The sequence below is a fragment of the Haliotis rufescens genome, unplaced genomic scaffold (assembly GCF_023055435.1).
Source record: "Haliotis rufescens isolate VD_foot unplaced genomic scaffold, xgHalRufe1.0.p SCAF_1, whole genome shotgun sequence".
Taxonomy (NCBI): Eukaryota; Metazoa; Mollusca; class Gastropoda; order Lepetellida; family Haliotidae; genus Haliotis; species Haliotis rufescens.
The window spans coordinates 85,230,427-85,250,465 of NW_025963779.1; the positions used below are offsets into that span (position 1 = coordinate 85,230,427).

The window sequence follows — 20,039 nt, forward strand, 5'->3', positions numbered from 1 at the left end:
GGATTTGTGTCACATGATCGCTCCCTGAAACAGGATTTGTTAACTTACGGCTGAACTCTACCATTCCGCTTGGCGAAATAGTCCGGGGAGGAATCCTACACACTCTAATAATATATGCCGCCATGTTTATGAAACATGCCTATATCAGAAGGTAGTTCAATATCTTTATCGTCATAAAAACTTCCATTTGAATTATTATTTGATAGATGAAAAAATGCTGCGGATCCCCACAGTTGACCTTTGTAAAGCTTGAATTTTGTGTATTCATGGGCGACAGACTATGGAGGCAGAAGGGGAGTCAATGTAAAATTTATTATTGCGTTTCTCGTCAATACCCTGGCCTCAGAAACAAATTTTCACCCATAAAATTTACGAATGGTCAGACAAGGCCTTTCTTATCGGCCTTAGCCTGCGTAATTTCTCCTTGTTTGTAGATGGAGTGTCCACACTTGGAAGAAAGCGCAAGAATAACCACAGCGCCCTCTGTGAAATGTGAAAATAATCCATCAGAATTTTCTTGTTCGGGTACGTATTAATGATTTTTGTTGCACTTTTTGTTTTGAAATGTTGTATTGTAATGCGACAGAAGAAAAAGTGTTCACTGTCGATTACAAACATTGCTAGATTTCAGAATGTCAGCGAAGCAAGGTCGGTTTCAACCGAGTGCAAGGGCCATGTGCTTTGTGTACCGATTTCGTGATAGTTTTACATGCCCTGTCAATATGAATTTCAATTTTTAGTTATATTTTGCACTAATTATGAAATGAAGTCTTCAACAGTTCACGCATTCCGGTTATTGGTTGGAAACCGGGTCAAATAGTTGTGTACATATTTCCGATTTGACAACGACATCCGTCTGTCAAGTTTGCTCGCCTGTCATCTGGGTAGGCCTTGTGTATTCCTACACAGCACACAAAGTGAATTCTTTGTGACCGGCCACCTCTCGGTGACATCATGTAGGCCTACAAAATTAGTCCAGTGTCTCCATAACACCACACGTACAGAAATATAATAGGTTGTATTACAAGCAAATAATAATAACAACGTAATAGCTGTTTTTGTCGGAATACTTTTCTTGTGGTTTGATCGTCCATCTGATGCCGGCATCATCTTGTCAAAGATGTTAGCCTATTAGGTCCTATATAGGCCCTAATATATCGAGAAAGCTTAGTGTTTTGATAAAAAAATGTTTCACACGTTGTTTGTTAAACAGTTTGAAGTAGCTGAACATAGATAACTTAGGAAAAAAGTTTTTCATTTACACCATTGGTAAATAGATCTATATTAGATATATCCGTCAGTTATTGGGCCTATTCAATAAAATATTTTTGTTTTAAATTTACCTCCCCCCACATCATACTTATGATGTTGTAAGTAATCTTATACTGTCTCATATTTAATTGATCCATTAATGATCTGTATTTGACCATAATGAATATCAGTATATGTAACTGATGGTGTTAGACATGGTCACAGTGAGTGGTAGATGTAAACAGAGTTACTTCCCTTTCATTACGAAAGCATATTTGCTTCACTAGGCTATGCTGATGTTGTGATCAGAGGAACTGTTTTAGATATCAAATTTGTAGTTTGTATATCCCAGATAAATTTGTAGTTTGTATATCCTAGATAAATACCTGATATGGAATTCACATCATTGTTAATATAAATAGTACTAAATACAGATATTATAGTAATGACATTATGGTATATATGTTGACACCATGTGGACCTTGTTACCCTTAAGATGAAGTTATCAATATTGAGACATGATTTCTTCACTCCAGCTGATTATGAAGTGTGGATAATAAATAGGATGTTATGTTCAGTGATGCAAATGAACCAGTGACATTTGCTAGCCCAATCCTATGTGGATTCAGGATTAGAATTAGTCCCAAGCAACCTCTACTGGTCTTAAGAGGCCACTTAATCAGGCTTGGTAGCTTTGTTGATAGCATGTCCATGTAGCCCGATTCCATGGTTTGTTGCTCATAATATCGATCACTAGACTTTTTTTTACAGATAAAGCTGGAATATTGCTGTGTGGTATTTCTATAATGCTTTTGAATATTATCATCCAACTTTCCATCCATGTCCATATCAAGCAGACCATGTTGTAGTGTTCAAACCCCTCAAAATCATCAGACAGTTATCATGTTATTGTTAACATGGCTATCTAAATGTACCTGGTAAGCAACAATGCCTCAGTACCAGTTTTATTGTGGACCTTATTTGTGACCATTTAACTCATTTATTTCAGTTTGTCAGACAGGGAAGAGTCCCTGGATCTGTCTTGCTTGTGGTGAAGTCAACTGTGGCAGGTATGTGCTGAAGGAGACATGTAGAACACCTTTCTTTTAATCCATACAACATATGTCATATAATAATATTGGCAGTTCTGAAATCGGGAAGGTAGGAACGATATTTGCTGTTTGAGACATGCAGTCGAATATTCCAGGGTTATTTCTAGGTCTTAGGTTATTGGGCACTGACAATTGACCATTGGCCAAATGTCTATAGAACAGTATGCAAAATTACCTTTGGTACTAGACTAGTTTCCTGGCATAAGTTAAGATTTTGTTCTTGAGTGGATTTGAAGAATTATGCTTTTTCATACTTATGTTTGCCAGATATGTGAATGCTCATGCCAAGCAGCACTTTGAAGATGCCAACCCTGCTGTTCCCAATCATGCAGTCTGCATGGACTGTCACAATCATATGGCATTCTGGTGAGTAACATATTCCATGTGTGGCTGTGATAAGAATGTCAAGTAATTCTGAATGTGTTCAATAGTGTTTTTATGATCTATTATCTTTTAGTTTGTTACTTGATGACTGTTTTGAATGTTTTCTCAAGGGATGGCTTACCGTTTGTCTCAGATTGTAATAAGTGTATTTAATTCAGGGATTTTTTAGCCACAACCCAAAATGGATCATATAATAGGCAATGCAAGGGAAGACAACTCTCACCTGAGGCTTTGCATAATGTGTATCATCTGCATATCTTATTGCAAATGAATTTGCTTTTGATTTGGTTGTATGTGATGGGTTTTACTGCAGCTCTGTTTGTATATTTCAGTTATGTCTGTGATGAGTTCGTGATCAATGACACAGAATCTGGACATCTAGAGAAACTCAGGAAACACTTAGAATCTCTTTCTAGATTAGCCTCTCAGTCTCAAAGGTAAATGGCATGGAGAGGTTGTCATTGAGGTTGACTATTACAGTCATTTGTATTTTTCCACATGTAGAGTAATTTGTAAGCACACCACCTTGTATGATGTTCTGCAGTCATCCCACAAATGTTTTCTTTGGTGAAGCCTATGTTTATAATTATTGAAGCCGCATGCTGGGAATTTGTTAACTCTTTAGGAGATACACCTGGTTGTATATTTTGGAAGTTGAACTTTGATTAAGAGTCAAGAATGGGAGTTTGGGAAACGGCTTTGTAATGCTATTATATGCTATACAGTTACTTGTGAATGATGATTTAATGATTGTTATACCCATCAGGTCATTCTTGTTTCAGTGCTCAAAATTTCCGAAAAGAAATACGGAGGAGGGATTCAACAGGGTCAATAGAAAATGTCAGGAAAAAAGCGAAAAAGGTAATACTAGTTTCGACCACTGACATTGTATGTTTATTTGTCATGAGAAATATATGCATTTGGCTACTATGTTTTCATAAGCTGACACGCTGTGATAAAACAGGAAAACTGTTCAAAAGAGGTATTTTCTGTACCTGTGTTTGATGTATTGTCTAGATTTATGTGTTCATTTTGTTATGATCATCCCTGTATCAATATTTTGTTCATATATTTCAGGATGACAAGTCGTCCCGACCAAGATCCTCAGGTTTGCGGAACCTAGGAAACACATGCTTTATGAATGCTGTTTTACAGTCACTTAGGTGGGAGCACTGTTGTTTACAATCGCAATTCCTTGTCTGTAGTCATGGTAATCCTGGATGGAAACACTACTGATGGATGAGTTGAAAGTAGTGTCGTCTTGGGTCAGATTTGACATGTTTCATCAAAATGGGTTTATTGCTATATATCTATATAGAATCTGTAATCATGGTAAAGTTGGATAGCTTTTTTGTCAACAATTAACATTGAGGATACAGTGTAGAAGATTTGGTCCTGATTGTCTTGGTGTTGTGTTCCAGTAATATACAACAGTTCTGTGGGTATATAAAGCAGTTACCTTCTCTAGAAGACCAAGTGTGTAAGAGAAAATACAACCACGCGAAGAAAACCCGGGAGACAGGAGAAAACATGTAAGTGTGTGTGCACATAGGTGATTGCTGACCTGTTGCCAGGTAGATGAGAAATATTTGACAATCCTTGAATTTTCTGATAGCATTCTATTTTACCTATGGGTACTGCTGAGTGTTTATGAGACCAGAAAAGTAGTGTTTGACACTGTGCTGATGTCATAGATATATTGGATTTCAGACATAGGTTTTAGTAACCAGTCTTACGAAATTCCAGTTTATGTCAATCACTCGTAATCTCATGTGGGGTTTAAATATCAAGAACTTTATGAACATGATGTGAGTATGTTTTAGTCTGTTTTCAGTCGTACAAATGGGTATCTCATACCTCTAGTCGCACGTTAAAAGGAAGCCAGAAGCTGGAATGTAAACAATAAACTTGTTTCCGTCCGGTTGCGCACGCACCTCCCTATGACATCCCACAAATCTCTCAGCGCGCCTCTGAGCTGGTCGCTCGAGAAGGACTTTTGCGATAGACTGCTAGTTTGTATTCTACTAGTACTTATCGTGTGTCTAGAGTTGTTCTAATACAGTAATAATAATATGTCTTACCTGTAGACTCCTGGAATGTAATCCTTGGTAATCCATTGTTTGTGTTCAACACGTGTTTCACTGTTTGACTTGATTATACACGTGGCAACATGTCAGGCTTTTCTGCCTCGTGTCAAAGTATACTGTGTAAAGTAGATCCTCACAAGTATTGTCCTTCCTGCATAATTAAGGACGGATTTTTAACCTGTTCGTGGGATAAGCGTTGTAAAGAATGTGATCACTTTAATAAACTTTAATTGGTATCTTCGTGCGTTGGCGAAGCGGGCTACTGACCAGCGCTACAAGCAGAGTAGGTCATCGGGTGGAGTCCTGGACTCTGCAGCCTCTACATCTGGCTCTGGGGGTGGCGCGTCGGCCACACCCAAGGAATCAGTTGGTAACGACCCGCCCCAGTCAACTTATGTTTTCGACAAGACACGTGACCGTTCGCCTGCTTATGATACTACCCGCACGACTGATCTTTGTCAATAGGTTGATCGAGAGCGTCACTCAGCCACCCCCGTTACGACGGGACCGGCTCGTGACGAGGACCATGAGGGGACTATGGTCCCCAGTCGGTCCGTCTCTCGTCCTACCAACGACGATAGGTCGACAGTGAACACGGATCCCACTCTACAAGTCGTTCCCGCCCCGGGACGACAGGTCGAGGGTCTTGTCGAGAGACAGTAAACGACACCAGGACGTTCGTCGCCTTCGAGGTCGTCAGGAGTTTGATTCGGACGATAACTACGATGGGGATCGTACTTCTACAGTAAGAGATCGTAGCCCTCGCCCCCACGGGGACGTGCGACGGGTTTTTGGGAGATCAGCGTCGTAGAGATAATGATCGATCGTCACCCTTGTCTCACTTTCATATCGACCTGGCTTTGATAGCCCAGATCACGACGGCGGTACTCGCCTCGACAGCGTCGACCAAGAAGGATTCGACTACGTCAGAGGTCCATGGACCATCAACCAGTACACCAGTACCTTCATCTACATCTACACAATCGACGTCGACGATGGATTGTGACGACAGCCTGGCTATGGCTTGGCTATCTCACTTTTCTGCCTGAGTTATCAAAAGATGATGACAAACCGACGTGTGCTGGCTTTAAGGTTGGAGATACACCGCAGTCTCTTCAGTCTTTTCCTCCCAATGTCTTCAGAGACATGGCTCACGATATGGACCAGAACTTGCCTCTGCTCTCCCGGGGCAGAGTTTCAGCAAACCACCTGTTCGATCGCGTTACCCGATCTATGGCATGCATTTTCGTCACCCATGAGTAGGGACTTGGATTGGGGGCTACTCTTCAAGAAACCAGCGCCCTCCAAGATTCTTGTAGTAGACAGGCATTGGGGATCCATGGACACTGCTTTTCGTCACCAGCTACAACCGCTTGCTATGCTGTCGACAGCGAGCCAGCGGGGGAGGTAGTGAGGTCTACTACCTTTAGGTGAACTACCAGAAGGGGGAAGACTTCATCACACGGATCATGAAGACGGTCGAAGAATGGCTCCATCGGCAGGCGATCAGGGTCGCCTTCTACCTAGACGAGCCGTCTCCGAGGGGCGACATGCTCACTAAAATACCGGAATTGCAGAAAATTCTACGTGCCTTCATGGTTGAAGATGAGTCACATTAATTCCGACTGCCGGCCTGGGACCTCGATATCGTTCTGCGCTACATGTCTAGTTAGACTTACGAGCCTCTCGATCAGGTCGCCTTCGACATTGTCTCAGACAAGAAGTACTGCTCGTAATTTTTAGTTACCTTGTATACTGCGAGTTGCTCTGTAACTAAATTATGCGCCGACCACACTTCGATCGCAATTCAACTGACGTGTGCAATTTTCTTGTCGCATCGATAATTAGTTGTGTGTCGAAGAGCATTAACCATGCTATTTTTCGTTACCTTGGATACGACGAGTCGTTCTGTAACTACATTATAAGCCGACCACGCTTCGATCGCAATTCAACTGACGTGTGCAGTTGTCCTGTCGCATCGATACTTACTTGCGGGTCGAAGAGCATTAAACATGCTATTTTAGTTACCTTGTATACTGCGAGTTGCTCTGTAACTAAACTATACGTCGACCACTTCCATCGCAGTTCAACTGACGTGTGCAGTTGTCCTGTTGCATCGATCCCTACTTGTTGGTGGAAGAGCATTAAACATGCTGTTTTCGTTACCTTGGATACGACGAGTCGTTCTGAAACTAAATTATATGCCATCCACACTTCAATCGCAATTCAACTGTCTTGTGCAGTTGTCCTGTCGCATTGATAGTTACTTGTGGGTCGAAGAGCATTAAACATGCTGTTTTAGTTACCTTGTATACTGCGAGTTGCTCTGTAACTAAACTATACGTCGACCACTTCGATCGCAGTTCAACTGACGCGTGCAGTTGTCCTGTCGCATCGATAATTAGTTGTGTGTCGATGAGCATTAACCATGCTGTGCGTTCGTGATAAACAATTTGTCTCGTCCGTGCATCTGGTCGAATGTTCTATTGTCACTACAGGGGTGAGGAACTTTCGACATTCGACGTGAAAGAGGTCACTTCCTGATTGTTTTCCCGACCCTCCTTCCAGTGTTCCGTCGAATTCTACCCATTTGTACGACTGAAAACAGACTAAAACATGGGTTTTTCAGATTAAAAACGATGTTTTATTGGTCTGTTTTAAGTCGTACGTTCCCACCCAGCCGTCCCCACAGGGAAGTAATCCAGTCCAGTCCTGCTTGATGGCTTATTCTTCGAGATTTGTGGCATGTCATAGGGAGGTGCGTGCGCAACCGGACGGAAACAAGTTTATTGTTTACATTCCAGCTTCTGGCTTCCTTTTAACGTGCGACTAGAGGTATGAGATAAGTTTATGTCAATCACTCGTAATCTCATGTGGGGTTTAAATATCAAGAACTTTATGAACATGATGTGAGTATTTTGTTTGATTTCAGCCTTCTGATTGAGGAACTGCGAAAAACATTATGTGCTCTCTGGCAGGGCACCAAGGCTGCCATTTCTCCAGAATCACTCTTCACAGTCATCTGGAAGGTGGTGCCACGCTTCAGGTACACTACACCACTGCTGTCATTGTCGGTGCTGGGAGAATCTCGGCTTCTTCACCACACCACAAATATTGTCTTGGCAATTAAATGTGTTGAGTCTTGCATTTCAAACTTGACGAAGCCACATTAACATTTTAGGAGCCACATTGATTTAGGCTTGCCAAATATTTATGTTTAAAATTAGAATTTAAATAATAAGACAAGAAAACATTCCAATTGTTCTAATGTGTCTGCACAACAGACTTTGGAAACTTGCTGCAATAAAGGAGGGGTGAAATGATACATTGGTGCATCAGTGCCCCAGTGTATCGTGAGTTTTCGTATGACGGTACGAAACCACGTTACATATTTTTCTGTATTGATACAAAACAATACTCTTGCTGGCAGAAATAGCCATAGTTTTGTTATTCCTGTCATCTTTCTGTGATGGATAGTTTGGCTTAGCGAGCGCTCTTGAAAACAAGATGTTGATACAGACAAGTAATGTTCTACTCAAGGTTCTTTCAGTAAGGGAAATATGTTAGTTGCTAAGCTAATGTTATTACTGGGAGCCAACTGCCAACCAAACAATTAATATAGGTCGCAAAATAGTAATTTAGGTTGCAAATGCAGCCAAATTGGTCACTACTTGTCTTAACGAAGTACAATAGAACATGGATATAATGAACTACAAGGGACCAGAGAAATCAGTTCATTATTATCCCCCGCCGCGCGAAAGCGCGAAGCGGGGGATATAGTATTCACGACCGTCCGTCCGTCCGTCCGTCCGTCCGTACGTCCCACCTGTTTGTTGCCGCGATATCTCAAGAACTAAACACTGGATTGTCTTCATATTTGGAACTATGGTGTATATACAGACTCCGCAGACACCAGTCAGTTTTGGTGACCTTGACCCCATTTTAAAGGTCACAGCAGGCATATCTGCTTTTGGAGTTGGAAAACAGTGTTGCCGCGATATCTCAAGAACTAAACACTGGATTGTCTTCATATTTGGAACTATGGTGTATATACAGACTCCGCAGACACCAGTCGGTTTTGGTGACCTTGATCCCATTTTCAAGGTCACAGCAGACAAATCTGCTTTTAGAGTTGGAAAACGGTGTTGCCGCGATATCTCAAGAACTAAACACTGGATTGTCTTCATATTTGGAACTATGGTGTATATACAGATTCCGCAGACACCAGTCGGTTTTGGTGACCTTGATCCCATTTTCAAGGTCACAGCAGACAAATCTGCTTTTAGAGTTGGAAAACGGTGTTGCCACGATATCTCAAGAACTAAACACTGGATTGTCTTCATATTTGGAACTATGGTGTATATACAGACACCGCAGACACCAGTCGGTTTTGGTGACCTTGACCCCATTTTCAAGGTCACAGCAGGCAAATCTGCTTTTGGAGTTAGAAAACGGTGTTGCCGCGATATCTCAAGAACTAATCGCTGGATTGTCTTCATATTTGGAACTATAGTGTATATACAGACACCGCATACACCTGTCAGATTTGGTGACCTTGACCCCATTTTCAAGGTCACAGCAGGCAAATCTGTTTTTGGAGTTGGAAAACGGTGTTGCCACAATATCTCAAGAACTAATCGCTGGATTGTCTTCATATTTGGTACTATGGTGTATATGGCGGGGGATATTTCGTCACTCTGTGAAATACTTGTGTCCGTTGTTTTTTTTCCCACCATCTTGGATAAAACAAAACACAATACACGTAATTGCAGCATTGACTTGTATCAGCAGTGATCACTTCATATCATTCAATTGATAACATTTCATTACATTCATTTAAGTTTAACAAGGTTGATCCGTCACTGCTGATTGTGTTGATTCACCGCTGATTGCGTACAACCAATTGTCAGTGACACTTGACACTGAGTGAGATTTCTTAGTTCGCTAAACACGTCACTAATTAGTGGTAGATGGGCTTGTCGGTGATCAGATATCAGTTCGCTGTATCTGTTAGTTCTCTGTATAGAGTTTGTTATATACATAAATTTTATATGATATTATATAGGAGATAAATCAGGGATTTTTTAACAGTTTGTTGTATCCGTTTGTTCGCACTGTCCGTGTTTGTTATATCCATGTTCTACTTTAGTTACCCCTTTGTTTGTTGTCATTGTTAGGGGCTGTATTTGTGGAATGTTGTAGCTAAGACATGGCTGTCGTCTAGTTGAGAATATATTTGCAACTACCATACCATGTCTGAAGTCAAGTCAGGGTGTCCCATAAAAACAAATTGTGACAAAATTACTAAACACTGTATCAAGTCCATTCAGCCTTTTGTATTGACTATGACCAGTGTGTTACATGAGTGTGTATGTGTTTAGAGGCTACCAACAGCAGGATGCCCATGAGTTCATGCGGTACTTACTGGACCGACTTCACACGGAGCTGCTGCAACTCCTTCCCTACCCAAACAACAACAGCCCCTACATTGGACCCAAGGGCAAGAGCACCATTGTCACAGCCATCTTTGGAGGGTTGCTGCAGAATGAGGTCAACTGTCTTATATGTGGGATGGAATCCAAAAAACATGACCCTTTCCTAGGTAGGGAATAAATGATCTTATGTTGGGTTTTTTTGTGTGATCAATCATCTTGTACTGACATATACTCGACATTAGTCTGAAACAGTATGGCAGTAGAAACAGTATGATAGAGTATTATGTTTTGATGTACATAGTAGTTCAGAGCTACAGATAAGCAGCTTTAAATCTTAAAATGTTCACTCGTATTGGGAAAAAACCAATAGAGTGATGAATAGATGAGTGAAAAAAAATGTAATAACCCAAATAAAAAAAAAACATGGAGTAAAAACTCAATTGCTCAAAAAGTTGTCTGGAGCTCTGGTAGTTAATGCTGTAATGTAATTTGTATTTGCATAGAATTTGTCGGATATCACCTGCTGTGTGTTGACTCTGTTGCAGACCTTTCCTTAGATATCCCATCCCAGTTCTGTACAAAAACAACAAAACCTAAAGAAGGAGAACCCATGTGTACATTGTCAGGTAAGAACACAATTCTACGTCTGATTGCATTTTGTTTCTCCATAAATTTGTACAACATCTGGTGGCTGTTGGCTTGAATTCATGATTAGGCTCAACAAAGATCCTTGTAATATTGGCATCTTCCCTGCACTCACCTACTTCAGGTTATGGGTTAGAATAGGCAACCTATGTTTGTCATAAAATTCAACTAAATGGGGGTCACACTCGTGGCTTGGTTGATAGCCATCATACTCTGATAGTGTTGCTCATAATATCAATCACTTGTTTGTCAGGTCAGATTCAGCGCTAAGGAAACACACATCTGCTCATTGGTTTCACCAAAGTGTGTATGCCATGATATGACTGAAATTCTTACAAAACAGTGTTGAGCCTATGCCACTCACTATCTGTGCATCACTTGGATATTTTAGCGACCTTTCACAGAGTTGCTTAGTTTTATAAAGTGTCTCAAGCTTCAGATGGTGTAATATTCTAACCTGATTAAACCTCCATATTTTCCAATATATGTGCTGACATGAGGCTAGATGGCACACAAAAGCCAATGATTCTGTCTCCCGTATTGATGGAGATGCTGTATTTGTAGACTGTCTGTCCAGCTTCACCGATGTGGAGGAACTAGAGGAGTCGGAGCTGTACATGTGCAGCAACTGTAAAATGAAACAGAGGTCCACTAAGAAATTCTGGATCCGCAGGTTGCCAAATGTTAGTATCCATCTATGTATTTACAATCTGCTGTTCATGTTATTTCTTCAGGAGGATTAGGATGCAAACAACGGCTGCTCCTAACAGATGTTATCAGTCTGCATCTCACTGAATGATTCTGTCATGTGATTAGCTGACAGTGAAGGTTATGCCTTCTGAACACAAGTTAACATTACTGTAGGATATTCAGTTGACTTTTGCCTTTAGGTAGGATCTCCAATTAATTAATTGCAATTCCTGTCAAAGTTAAAGGTTACCAAAGATGACACTGTTGCCCTTGGTGTGCACCTAATGATTGTTCATTTCAGTTTACCTGATAGCAGTTACCTGAAGTATTTTGATAAATGTGTCTTCTTCATGTCAGAAGTGAAGATCACTGTCAAGTATTTTGCTGCATTTTGTAAAAATCCTTTCCATATTGAACAGTTAATGCTTATTTACCATCAGATTACTGATCTTTTTTTTTTGTAGAATGTAAGGGATATGAGGTGATACCAACATAATATTGTTTGGTGAAAAGAAAGATGTATTTCTAAGCTGCTAGAAAATCTCAGCAACCTTTTACAAAGGCAAAAACTGAATCAGTGTAAGAGTGACAGGACATGCCCCAATGCATGAATAATGTTTTTACATGGTGATAAGCTTTGTCCATCATATAGTTAGACCATGCACTTTGAGTGAGCTCATGTACCTTTGGCAGTCTTTGGATGAATAGGTTTTTGAAAAGTTGGAAACACAGTACAAGAAATGAAGATAGAAAGCAGTATAATTTAAGATCATTGAAACTTGTAATTCACTGTCAGGTATCTTTATGGACTAATGTTTCTATTTTTAGGTATTATGTCTACATCTGAAGAGATTTCGATGGAGTACATACTGTCGAGTGAAGTTGGAGACCTATGTTGACTTCCCTCTCCGAGGACTTGACATGAACAGATATGTGTTGAACACACTGGTGAGTGCTGCTGTGCAACTGAGAAGTGACATCTGATAATTAATAAAAATATTTTTAGTCAACTGTAATTGAAACCCCAAGACTTGAAATAATTTGCTTTGATCTGTATGATAGTTGTTGCTGTGATAAATAATTTACTCCCTTGTGTTGAGAAACGAAAATTGAAAAGTGTTCTGCTGAGGAGGTGGCCTTTCGGGATTCCCACAATAATTCATTGAATGGTGCAGAATACTTACACCCAGTGGGTCATCGGGTGCATTCATGTAGCTAGTGTTATTTTATATAATTTTGAGGGATTTCTGACTGTCTCTAGTATATTTTACATCTCTCGTACAGCTGTTTCAATTATTTAATGTAAACTTCCTGTTTTGCATTGCCTTATACCTTATGCTTCTGAGCTCTCCAAATGGTCCAATCAGAATCAAGCCTACACATTTTTGCAAATAAAGTAGTCAAATGGACAATTTCATTTGGTCTTTATCGTAACTAATACATAATGACTGAACAGGAAAATCTGATAGCAGACATCCAGAAAAGATTCAGAGGTAGATCAATTTTAAATTTCTTTTCGTTGTTAACACAGCTTAAACCGTCTTCTGATAATGCCAAAGATGTTTCTGCTTGGAATGACCCTGGTATTGAAGAATCGCCAACCACAAGTAACGTTAGCGATACACAGATTGTTTCGCATGGCGCACCTGACAGTGAAAGACTGAGAAAGGTAGAGATTTATAATGAACCGGGCTTCGCGACTACATGTGGTTGGTGCATAACTCAGAAAGAAATACTATGATATGTCTGCTTTGTGTACATCATTCATTTCACTTACAGAGCTAAATTCTAATTTTAGAACTGGTAACTTGAAGAGAAATGCAGTTTCCCATCTTCCTGAGGCAAGGGAGTTCACTGACTTTAATTAATCCAGTTTCCACCCTTGCTGAACTAGTTTGGAATTATGGAGTTATGTTTGGCTGGACTAACGAGTCTGTGCATAGACCAACCAAAATCATGTAACAAAATTGACATGCGGTTCGTAAACTGCTGCAGATTTCGGTCGATTGCATGATTGCAAAGCAACCAACTCGGCGTCAACAGACATTTTCCAAATCTTTTCATGTTTTTAATCAAGGTGCGTGCATGATTTGATGCACTTTGTGAAGTACGATCTGTTTTATCACAATATAGATTTTAATTATCAATCAGATCATCTTGACTGCCTGCCTCCATTTTGTCTAAAGCAAATGCAAGTGATCTGATTAGTCAATAGGATGATGGACATAACTCGTAATAGCCACTGGTGGCGCTACAATCAAGCACAGAAATTCCAGCCTTGTTCGGCAAGGGTGGAAACTGGACTTTTACTGTCAGTTAAGTCCCTTGCCTCGGGAAGATGGCAGTTATCACAAGCAAGCTATTGAGACTATCTGGATGAAATCTGACGTTTCTGCAATATATAATGTTATGTCTGTGAAAGAAGCCATGCGAAACATTCTGTGTAACACTAACATTACTTACCTGCATATGAGGTTTCAAGTTTTATATGATTTCTCAGAGTGTAGCCCCATAAGTTTTAAAAATTACGTTCTTTTTTATGTTGAAGGGGACCCTGTCCCCTCTTGTTCTATTCTTGGCAGAACACTGCTGGACATCTTATATGACTGGAAATGTTTATTTTGCAGCATGAAACACGAGGTAGTTGTGCTGGAAGCAACATGTATGACTTAGCAGCAGTCATTGTACACCACGGGTCTGGGTGAGTTGACAAATAGGTTATTCTTGATCGTACATGATTTCCTGTAATAGTTATAGGTAACAACAGCCTTCTCAAAATCAAGGCCAAAACTGACTTGTGTGGGTGTTTCATTTCCAACCATATGGGAGACATGTTCCTGGACAAATAATGTAAAATTCAGTTTGTAAAATTCAGTTACAGGTGGGATGAGTTGGGTATTGCATTTCCTCACCCCTTTAAGCAGCTCTCACACTTTGCTGAGGTGGTTGCCGAGCTCTCCCGAGTCTAACTCGCTACGAGTGTGTTAAGAGCCCCATAGGAGTCCAATAGAAGTTGCATACGAGCATAACAATCTCGATACAAGCTTTACGACTTTGGTACGAGGTGGCTACGAGCTGTTAAATAATTTGGCGTGAATTACACTCGTATAGCTCGTATTAGACTCGGTCAACTCGGCAATAAATTTTGCAGACGATCCAAATACGATTTCTGTATGAGCACCACAAGGTGGCCACAAGGGTACTATGAGTAGGACAAGTGTTACGAGTGTGTTACAAGTTTCTTAGGAGTTGGCTGGCGGCCCAAATGTTTTGAGCAGTTCCAAAACACTCATAGATCAGTACGAGGTATCCCGAGTTATCCCAAGTTTAGTACGACCTCGCTACGTGCTCCATACGAGTACCCCCGACTCAGCTCGGGTCCATACTTGGGATGCAACTCGGCAAAGTGTGAGAGCCCCTTTAGGCCTTGTCCTCTCCCATCTCTCTACCTCTGTATACCAACAGGTTACAGAGTAACACAGAGAGTAGCTGCATGGATGCTGAGTTTGACAAATTGTTTTCCCATAAGATGAATACTTCTGTGGAAAAGATTTGCATGTACTTCTTTACAAACTATTGAATAGGATTGAGGATGTAGACATTGACTGTACCTACAAAAACGTCATCTTTCATCTTTCAATTCCAGGGCTGGGTCAGGCCACTACACAGCTTATGCTATCCATGATGGTGAGTTGTCTCCCTTGATTCTTAAAATTAATATTTATTTATGTTATTTTGCAGAAATAAGCCAATTTAAAAGCAGATAAATATTTAAATTAAAGCATTAACGTCAATCAGATTTGTGTCTACTCGTGAAAGGCCCCGATTTTAGGTTCTTCAGTACTTGTTTGATTTACACATGCTTGACAAAGAACAGAATTACCTCTTGTATTGAAATGTATGTTTGACTTTGCAGGACAGTGGTATCACTTCAATGACAGCACAGTGACAGCATGTGATGAGGAAACTGTAGCTCGCTGTAAAGCCTACATCCTGTTCTATGTCCGACGAGAAATCAAGCTGCCAGACTATCTGCTGAATGGCAGTGCCAATAACTAGTTCCCATGACAACGGGTGTGTGGCCTATGTTGGAAGGATGTGTTTCTGCACAGTGGAATGCTGGAATTACCTGATCAAGGAAATATGACACCAAAACTCTTATCTGACTTTTCACTCTCTGCTAATGTTCACATGAGTATCATGTTTTCTTGAGTATAGTGCACATATTTTGCCCCGAAAATACAGCCTTGTAGGGGGGATGCGCATAATTTCAACAAAAATTATGTTTTATAATAATATTGGGTCTTTTTAACTGAATCCCTGTACATCTGGGAGAAAATCTTTATAGAGCTGATCACTATTTCTGGCTTATTTTACCAAGAAAATTACACACAGTTATTTTGATCTCTTGTTATAAAACAATGCTTAGCAATGCAGAAAAAATACAATTAAAATTGTAAATCGTCATGTCAAGTGAACAAGTTTGTTGTCCCCTCTTCATTCACCTGAAGCGATACAATGTACTTTGACTGTGCACAGATTATGAAAGGGCAATTTTTTCTGAAACTGGTACCCCAAAATGGGGGTTGCGCTTTATGCCCAAGTGTGCACTATACACAAAAAAATATCGTATTGTTTAATTCAGACCTCAATTGTCACCAAACTGGTGAAAATATTGGGGGGAGGTGTTATGTCATCTCAAAATGATAGTTACTGTGAAGTTCCGTTCTATTTGGATATAAGCATGTAAGTCTTTCTGTGCCCTCAAGCCTATATATATTCCACTACAATACTGTGATACAAAACACCTCCCCAACCCCCTCAACACTGACCACCTTATATGGTCCAACAGGTCAGATTTACACTAGATATCCAATTGCCATTGAAATGTGCTATCTTTGAGAATTATGTGTTCTGTGTAAAGTGGTGTTTGTGTCATCTTGTCTTCAACCCTGGCACAGTAGGGAAAGAACGGTGACTTCATGTGTGATCTATGCTGTGGTATTGCTGTGATGATCACACTGGCTTATTGATGCCATGCTGGTTTCCATGACAACACATGTAATCTCTTCATTCCTTGCTTTGCTGGCCATCGCATTCAGTTACTGAAACATCTCTGCAAGAGACTGGCAGGTACTATCAAAGACCATCTTCGTGCAAATGCCTGTTCCATATATTCTCTATGTGGTCACAAGGAATTGATAATGTATATTGGATATGCTTATCTGTCATGGTGAAGCAATGCCTATATCTAAAGTTCAGATCACCACCCTGTTACGCAGGTCAGACATCAGATCTGTACCGGACCAAGTCTATTGCATTTGTATTGGAATAGTGAGTGGTTATCTTGCAGCTTCAGCTAGAGACCTCCCTACAGTTAAATGGCCAGCACTCCATTCCACAAAGCGATGTTAGCAATATAACTATTGTAAATCTATGTTAAAGGGTGGTAGTTATGATTACCAAAGGGCGAAGATCGCTATGTGGAATGGGGCTGTGCATGGTCTTCATTCCATGAAGCTATCTTTATTTCACTACTATCATAAACATGGTAAGGTAAAGCGATTTTGAAAGTTGTTGCTGGATTGATACAGGCAGTTTTGGAAAGAAGATAAGGTCTTTGTGATGGTGATCCGATCAATGAATTTACCATAAGTAATTACTTTGTGTTGTGTCCTTCAAGGCTGTTTACTTAAGAGATGTCTGTTATGTAATTCAGTTGCGGTTGGTAGTGCAGTCTGTTAGTGCTATGTTGTTTCATGGGCATGTTCTGGTAAAGTTGTAAATTTGTTTCAAGTCCAATCTCTAAGTTAATTTGATAAGCACAAGCTTTTGCACAGAGTTGAACTCTTGTTAAAGCATTGTTGTTGAAAGGTTGAAGTTCGAATGATATCATTAAGCCTGTGAAGCTAGGCTTTATTTCAGTAACTATGGCACTGTAGCCATTCAGCAGCTATAGTTGTAAGCACATCATCAAATGGCATTTATTTCCTCTTTCATTTAGTTATCAGTTTATCTTTAACGTTTGCTATTTGTTCTTTTCAGACAATAGTGTTGGTTTTTACTGGTAGTTCATATATGCTATTTATGATGTTAGTTTTTAACATTGCAACAAACTGTGTCCAACTATATTGACTACCTCTTTTTAGTGCTTAGAAACAAAGATCTTTATTTTGTTTAAGATATATTGACTGATGGGGGGCTGAAATTGATACAGAAGCAAGATTGTCGGGTGTGATAGTTCAATATTAGACTGACCGACAGTTGCTGTACACAACTTAACTCTTAATGATAGTTCAAACATTGCATTGTCAGTTTCTTATTAATAATTAAAAACTAATATATTATGTTACGTATAATTCTCGAGTTAATGTTCTACTGTTACATATTTTTGTCTTCTTCTTTTGTTTATTTTTAGTGGAACTTGTTTTTGGCTACAATGCAAGTGATTTAAACCAAAAGACAAAACCCAATCATTTACTGTTGCCTTTCTGATAATAAAATTGCATTAATAATTCCTGGCAGAGAAATGTGAAAACTGTTGAGGTATTCTGTCAGTTGGTAGTAATGTGACATATCAGGTGTCCCCAGACCCCCCCGAGTTTCAGGGTTACATGAGCAGGCACTGCCCATAGTGCAGACATGGGCTTGATGGATGTTGTATATACGAAGTAGCTCCCAGTGAGAGAACGAGTCAAGGCTGTATTGGAGAAGTGTGATTGCTTTATGTGTATATGTCTGTGTCTGAATGGAAGGCGGCAACACCTCAATCATCAACATACTTGAAGCTATACAATAGCTCACAGATACTCTTCATGACTATCAAACATTCTGGTTGCTTTTAAAACGTTTGGGGTGGCCAGTCATGTGCAGCTAGTTGCATAACTGTCTCATTTGGACAGGCGGTTTTAACTGTGGAGATAGTATACATCTATACATCTGTTGGAAGCACATCTCTGTCCACTCTGTAGCTATGAGTAGCAACCAGGGGTTTTCAGTAATGGGGAGCTTTTCAGGCTATTGTATCCACTGGTACATTAACACTGTGTCCCTATTCCCCATATAGATCTATGTATGTGACCTGTATTGTGTTATAACACCTGCCTGAGGGAATGGGTTATATACTGTATTTTATGCAGTAAGCGCTCGGAAGCTTTAATGTGAGGAACAATCATTCCTTGTTGCAGGTTTCCATTCAGTATTTTTAAGTATTTGGTGAATGTAGAACCTGCAACATCACGGTCTAGTTCTGAAAAAATGTTGCCTTACAGTACTCACTTGTATGAAGTTCTATGTGGACAAGCCTAAATTGTTTGACTGCTTTCAGTGAAAGACTGCTTTTGAGCGCTTATTATTGAAAATACATCATCAGGGACATTTGTAAACAACAACTTTAAAGTATTATTGTCTACTATGAAATAAGTAATATTTTGTCTTATGTTTTTCAAAGGAGTAGCGACAGAGCTAATATTTGCTGCATACATGTTCGAATATATGGCGTGTGATAGGATGTGTCATATTCACCAGTGTATCATATAATCCCACCATCATCAACTGAGACCGTGGTCATCAGACAATGTTTACATTTGTCAGGATAGCTAGTCACGCAGCTGACAAGTGTACATTTCATTGACACCATAGCGATTCCACAACTCGTCATGTACCTTAAGATCAACAGTATGAAGAGTTTATCTAGCCAATCCTGAAATCCTCATACTAGAAAACAGGGAAATGTTTTGAAATCAACATTTAGCAGTTTGGTTATGCTATGCAAAATTCCTGCTTTTTATGGGAATCATTGATAAAAGAATAGTTCTAGTTTGAGTGCAATGGTTTATTTTTGTGAATTTATTTGGAATCAATTCAACTACCAGATTATTTTGAAGCAAGGATTGTTATGTTGATGAGGCGTGGCAGTGGCTATACGAGGGATGTTGATGTGGGTGCTTGTATCATCAGTAGCTTGACTGAGTGTATGTTGTGGGGGAGGGAGGGGTGGCTAGCTGCCACCTCTTCCTACACGTGTCTGTCTGTATATAGCCTTCTCCCTGCTGTATTTGACCAGGTTTTGTGTGGATTGGTTGGCAACCTCATCGATTGGGGTAGCTTCACCATCTGTCTGTATGCCCGGGCTGGGCTCGGTACTGGAGTGCATGTTGATCATATGAATAAAGGTGATGAATCAACTTGTCATTTGTGTTTTTGTTAACATTGTTGTTTTCAGTTTAGTCACTTGTCAAACAGTTGAGAACAATTTGTTTTTGGTATCGAATGAAGGAAAACTTTCCGATCTTTTGCTATTCCCAACTCTAAAAAGGTAAGAATTAGGGCCGGGTATTGGCCAAAAATATGTATTGCGATACGTGTTCGGATCAGCACATCAGATTTACTTTCCATGAAGTAAATATTATGATGTCAAAGTCAGTGTGGCCATT

The 20,039-nt window shown here is 40.0% G+C and overlaps 1 protein-coding gene across 2 annotated transcripts; it reads left to right on the forward strand.

The window, feature by feature from the left end:
* The first annotated feature begins 242 nt into the window (after positions 1-242).
* LOC124122059 (ubiquitin carboxyl-terminal hydrolase 3-like) lies at positions 243-19,795 on the forward strand. 2 transcript variants are annotated; one of them, XM_046485222.2, is made up of 16 exons: positions 243-525; positions 2,261-2,321; positions 2,631-2,729; positions 3,080-3,184; positions 3,530-3,608; positions 3,825-3,910; positions 4,169-4,279; positions 7,767-7,880; positions 10,216-10,436; positions 10,815-10,895; positions 11,479-11,597; positions 12,433-12,552; positions 13,136-13,273; positions 14,232-14,305; positions 15,251-15,291; positions 15,521-19,795. In XM_046485222.2, exons 1-16 carry the CDS (start codon positions 435-437, stop codon positions 15,661-15,663), a joined length of 1,683 nt encoding a protein of 560 aa, XP_046341178.1. In that variant the 5' UTR covers positions 243-434; the 3' UTR covers positions 15,664-19,795. The 2 variants fall into 2 exon arrangements, with proteins under 2 accessions (XP_046341178.1, XP_046341180.1); XM_046485224.2 differs by lacking the exon at positions 13,136-13,273.
* The last annotated feature ends 244 nt before the right edge of the window (positions 19,796-20,039 follow it).

Coding starts and splice junctions, on each gene's coding strand:
- LOC124122059 (XM_046485222.2), top strand. CDS start 435: ATGGAGTGTCCACACTTGGAAGAAAGCGCAAGAATAACCACAGCGCCC. Junction 2,322..2,630: donor GGTGAAGTCAACTGTGGCAG/GTATGTGCTGAA, acceptor TATGTTTGCCAG/ATATGTGAATGCTCATGCCA. Junction 3,609..3,824: donor TCAGGAAAAAAGCGAAAAAG/GTAATACTAGTT, acceptor CATATATTTCAG/GATGACAAGTCGTCCCGACC.